Source organism: Cucurbita maxima, unplaced genomic scaffold (assembly GCF_002738345.1).
Source record: "Cucurbita maxima cultivar Rimu unplaced genomic scaffold, Cmax_1.0 Cma_Scf00070, whole genome shotgun sequence".
NCBI classification, from domain to species: Eukaryota; Viridiplantae; Streptophyta; class Magnoliopsida; order Cucurbitales; family Cucurbitaceae; genus Cucurbita; species Cucurbita maxima.
Window position 1 is genome coordinate 42570 of NW_019272086.1, and position 5255 is coordinate 47824.

General features: G+C 38.6%; 1 protein-coding gene across 1 annotated transcript; it reads left to right on the plus strand.

Moving 5' to 3' along the window:
- The first annotated feature begins 2024 nt into the window (after positions 1-2024).
- Positions 2025-4275, plus strand: LOC111472375 (ABC transporter G family member 5). The gene has a single exon (XM_023118059.1). The coding sequence runs from the start codon at positions 2127-2129 to the stop codon at positions 3978-3980; it is 1854 nt and encodes a 617-aa protein (XP_022973827.1). The 5' UTR covers positions 2025-2126; the 3' UTR covers positions 3981-4275.
- Positions 4276-5255: the final 980 nt, after the last annotated feature.

The following is a 5255-nucleotide window of genomic DNA, read 5'->3' on the forward strand; positions in this document are numbered from 1 at the left end:
GGATTCAAAGAGTGAAAAATATCCTCACAGACTAACACGAGTTCTTTCAGCATGATTTGTTTTCACTCACATGCTTCAAGTAACACCTCACTTTTACGTAAGGTCACTCAACGTAGATCAACTTTCGTTCTTTTAAGCTTTTATTAATCATCTTATCATTAGGGTAACTTTCATTCGAACGTAGTCTCGGTTTATTCATGTACTTTCTCCTTTACTCGAGGTGTCGTTAAAACTTCTGGCAAAGGACAAATTAAAATGGGCCAACTTTTGAGCACAACCAAGCAAGTTCTTAATGAGAATCTTCTCTTTTGCTGTCATTCACCAAAATGATTTACCCATTTATTTGATTTAATTTCCTTTAAAATTTTGCATTTTCTTTGAATAGGCATCAATTCTCCACCACACATAAAAAAAATGTCATAAATTTACATAAAAAATAAAAATAAAAAATAAAAATAAAAAATTTATAAAAAATTTGTGGTCCAAATCTAATAAAGTTATAAATGTTTGACTCCAAATATAATTTATAATAAAGATCAAATATTACAAAAATAATATTACCAAAGTTTCATAATTTAAAAATAAAAAAACGTTACGAAACCGTAACCCTTTAAATAAAATAAATTGACCGTACGTAATTTTATTAGAAAAGTACTGTCGGTTTACATTATACATAATTTCAATAAAATAGGAATTTGCTGACAAAAAAATAAAACATTAAAACATCATCGTCATCCTATGACTTCGTCTCTTAACTCTATCCATGCAATGGTTTAGATATTGCGTGATTAGTTGGAAAGAAGAACAAAACATTCCTTATAAGGGTATGAAAACTTCTCACGAACCCATGTGTTTTAAAATCAAGTTTGAAATTTACAAATGGTTTTAGAGTCAGATATTGGACGGTGTGCCAATAAGGACAATGGACCTCTAAGGGGGTGAATTGTAAGATGTCACATTGATTGGAGAGGGGAATGAAACATTCCCTATAGATGTGCCAACGAGAATGTTGGACTCCCCAGAGGATGGATTTTGAGATCTCACATCAGTTGGAGACGGAAACGAAACATTACTTATGAGGGTGTGAAAACTTTTTCTCTAGCAAACACGTTTTAAAATAGCTAAGGCTGATAATATCTACTAGCGATAAGTTTGAGTTGTTATGTAATGCATATATACATATAGTAATAATAACCATTTTTTTTTTTAAAATGGCCCCTTTGCTCCTAATTTGCTTCGGAGTTAGGATTGTCTAACTTGACTCTAATTGGCACAGAAGATGTGTGTGTCCCGGTCTATTCACAACCTATTCAAAATCTTTGTTTATGTTAGTTGTTGGTATAGTCACTACAAGTGCAGTCGACGACATCTAGTCACCATTTGTATGTGCTAGAATGCTGCCTCCTCGTTGAAACATCACATGATAGATATAATTTGTGTAATAACTCAAGTCAACTGCTAGCAAATATTATCCTGTTTGACTTTTTATCAAGGTTTTTAAAACTCGTGAAGAGGTTTCCACACCCTTATAAAAGATGTTTTGTTCTCCTCGCCAATCAATATGGGATCTCACAATCTACCTCTTTTCGGGGCCCAACCTCCTCCCTAACATATCGCCTCATGTCCACCTCCTTTGAGGCATTTCGTTTTCTCACCAACTGACGTGGGATCTCACAATCCACCCCCTTTGAGGCCCAACCTTCTCGCTGACACATTACCTCGTGCCCACCCCCTTCGGAGCTCAACCTCCTCGTTGGGGGTAGAGACATGAGGCGATATGCCAGCAAGGGTCTAGGGCTTGGCTCTAATACTATTTGTAATAGTATCGTTCACATATATCAGATATTGTGCTTTCCCTTTCCTGTTTCCACTAAGGATTTTAAAGCGTCGGTTTCCACATCCTTTATAAGTAGTATTTTGTTCTCCTCAAAATATTTAAATGAATAAAAATAGATTAGACAAAATAATGAAAACAAAAGACTCAAAATAATTATTTAAACAAGACATGCAAGGCCAAGGCTGACAAAGAGAGAGACAGACAAAAAAAAAACATTATTAATTTGTGAAACACTGAAGCTGAGAAACCAACCAGAGCAGAACCAGAACAACAACAACAACAACTTGAAATGAAGAAGCAAGAAGAACAAGAACAAGAAGGATGCGAAATAGAAGCCATAGCAATCTGCTACAAGATCCAAACCCATAACCCCAAATCCCCATTCCTCAACATCTTCTCCACCGCCAAACCCACCATCCGCCACCGCCACGTCCTTTCCGATGTCAATTGCCAAGCCAAATCCGGCCAAATCCTCGCCATCGTCGGCCCTAGTGGCTCCGGAAAGTCCACCCTCCTCCAAATCCTCGCCAGCAAAACCACCCCACACGGCGGTTCCCTCCTCCTAAACCACCACCCCATCAACCCTTCCCATTTCAACACAATGTCCGGATACGTCCCTCAAAACGACACCCTCTTCCCTCTCCTCACCGTCGAAGAAACCCTCTCTTTCACCGCCAAGCTCCGCCTCACCCTCCCTTCTTCTGATCTCACCGCCAAGGTAACCTCTCTAATCGACGAACTCGGACTAACCCACGTCGCCCATTCCCGTGTTGGCGATGACAGACTCCGGGGAATCTCCGGCGGCGAAAGACGGCGAGTCTCCATCGGCGTGGAAGTCATCCACGACCCCAAAGTGCTAATTCTCGACGAACCCACTTCTGGGCTCGACAGCACTTCCGCTTTTCAAATCATCGACATGCTGAAAACCACCATGGCTGAAGCTCGGCGAAGAACCATTGTCCTCAGCATCCACCAGCCTGGGTTCAGAATCGTGAAGCTTTTCGATTCCATTCTCCTTCTCTCCAATGGCTCTGTTTTGCACCATGGCTCTGTTGAACAGCTCGCTCTGAACCTCACTCTAATGGCTCTCCATCCTCCACTCCATGTCAACATCGTTGAATTCGCCATTGAAGCCATTGAAACCATTAAAAAAACCCCAAATCTTCAAACCCAAACAATCCCCCCATCCCAATTCAAATCCCCAAAATTCACCCTCCAACAGCTCTTTCAACAATCCAAAGTCATCGACGAGGACACCATCAAGAACAGAGTCGAAATAACCCCACCCGATTTCGCCAATTCAAGATTCAAAGAAACCGCCATCCTAATGCACAGATTCTCCAAGAACATCATAAGAACAAAGGAGCTTTTCGCTTGCAGAACAATTCAAATGTTCATATCCGGCCTCGTTCTGGGTTCAATTTTTTACAATCTCAAATTCGATTTAGTGGGTGCAGAAGAACGCGTGGGTTTGTTCGCTTTCATATTAACCTTTCTATTAACAACATCAATCGAAGCCCTCCCTATTTTCTTACAAGAAAGGGAGATTCTAATGAAAGAAACCTCCTCCAGAAGCTACAGAGTATCCTCATACGCCATAGCCAATGGGTTGGTGTATATCCCATTTCTACTAATCCTAGCCATTTTATTCTCAATACCATTATATTGGCTGGTGGGGTTGAACAGAAATGTAATGGCGTTTATCCATTTCATGGTGCTAATATGGCTGATTCTGTATACGGCGAATTCAGTGGTGGTTTGTTTCAGTGCTTTGGTGCCGAATTTCATAGTGGGGAACTCGGTGATATCAGGGGTTATGGGTTCGTTCTTCCTGTTTTCTGGGTATTTCATATCGAACCATGAGATACCAAAGTATTGGATATTTATGCATTATATATCAGTGTTTAAGTACCCATTTGAAGGGTTTTTGATAAATGAGTTTTCGAGGTCGGGGAAGTGTCTGGAAATGATGTTTGGGGAATGTGTGATGAGGGGAGAGGATGTGCTGAAGGAAGAAGGGTATGGGGAAGAAAGCAGGTGGAGGAATGTTATGGTAATGATGGGGTTTGTTTTGATTTACAGATTTGTTTCTTATGTTGTTTTGAGATTTCGATGCTCTCAGAAGAAATCTGGTTTTGTTTAGCAGAAACTAAGAACATGAAGAACAGGAAGAACAGGAAGAACAGGAAGAACAAGAACAGGAATCTCTCTCTCTCTCTCTCTTCACGAGCTGGGTTTGAAAGATGTCGTGTTCACGTGGTGGTTTGAAGTGTACCTAAGGATTATACTGACAAGTGCTTGTGTTTGTGGGCTTTTGTTTTTGTTTTTTTTTTCACTTCTCTAACTACATATGTAAGATTTCTCTTAAATTTAACCATTTGGTGTTGTGAATTTAAAACTTTTTCTAATTTGATATTGTTGCATGTCTATCCTCTCTACCGCTACCGATTTTCATGTTTGAAATTACGGATCTCTATAATGATATGATCTTGTCCACGGGAGATAGTGTTTCTTACTTACAAATTTATGATCTTTCTCTTAATTAGTCAATGTGCGATTATTTCTTCTTTCAATAATTCGCTGAAACCCCATAAAGCCTTCATCAACACCGATGAAATTTTGTATAATCTAAATGGGTGTTTTTCCTCTCCGAAAAGGTCCACTCAATTCAACTGAAATAAGAAGAATTATAAGTAGTTCAAAAGTTTTGAATGTGCACATGCGCATGAGTTTGATAGGACTTACAATAGTACTTGGTGTAGCGTTAGGAGGTTTAAAGAAGGATCTTATTTCAACGATATCCGACTCTCAGATAAATAGGCTTGAATAATTAATTTAGGGCATCTCAAATGCTCTTTATAGCATCGAGATGCTATCTCGATGAGTTTTGAGCTTTATTTACTTCTTTTGGCTTCATCCCTTGAGATCTTTCCTAATTAGCTCATTTTGTCGTGTAATACTTTTTTGTTTGATCTAATGGCTTGAAATCTAGAAATTATACCAATATACTTGCGAAAATTATCATTTAAAACCTTAGTCTAGCAAGAATTTAGGCTTTAGGTTGTTGATATTAAGTTCTAATTTTGAAATATGATAATCTTAGGATAAGAATCTTACAAGTTTCGTGTTGAAACTCGACTAAGATTCGTGTCGGAATTGGATTTTTAGGACGTCTCAAATTATGGGAAGAATGAATTTATTAAGAACTTTCAACGGGTCTATTAAGGTACGTGGTTGGCTAAATATTATATAAAAGTTACTTTCAATTGCAAGATATGAGGCCTACAACTCTCGTGAAGGAAGTAATTCGTTATGGGTTAAGAATCGAGAGTTAAGAAAATGTAAAGAAATAGGTCTTAAATGTGAAAACTAAGAAAATTTTGAAAAATCAACGTATGGGTAATCGACGAGCAGCGGC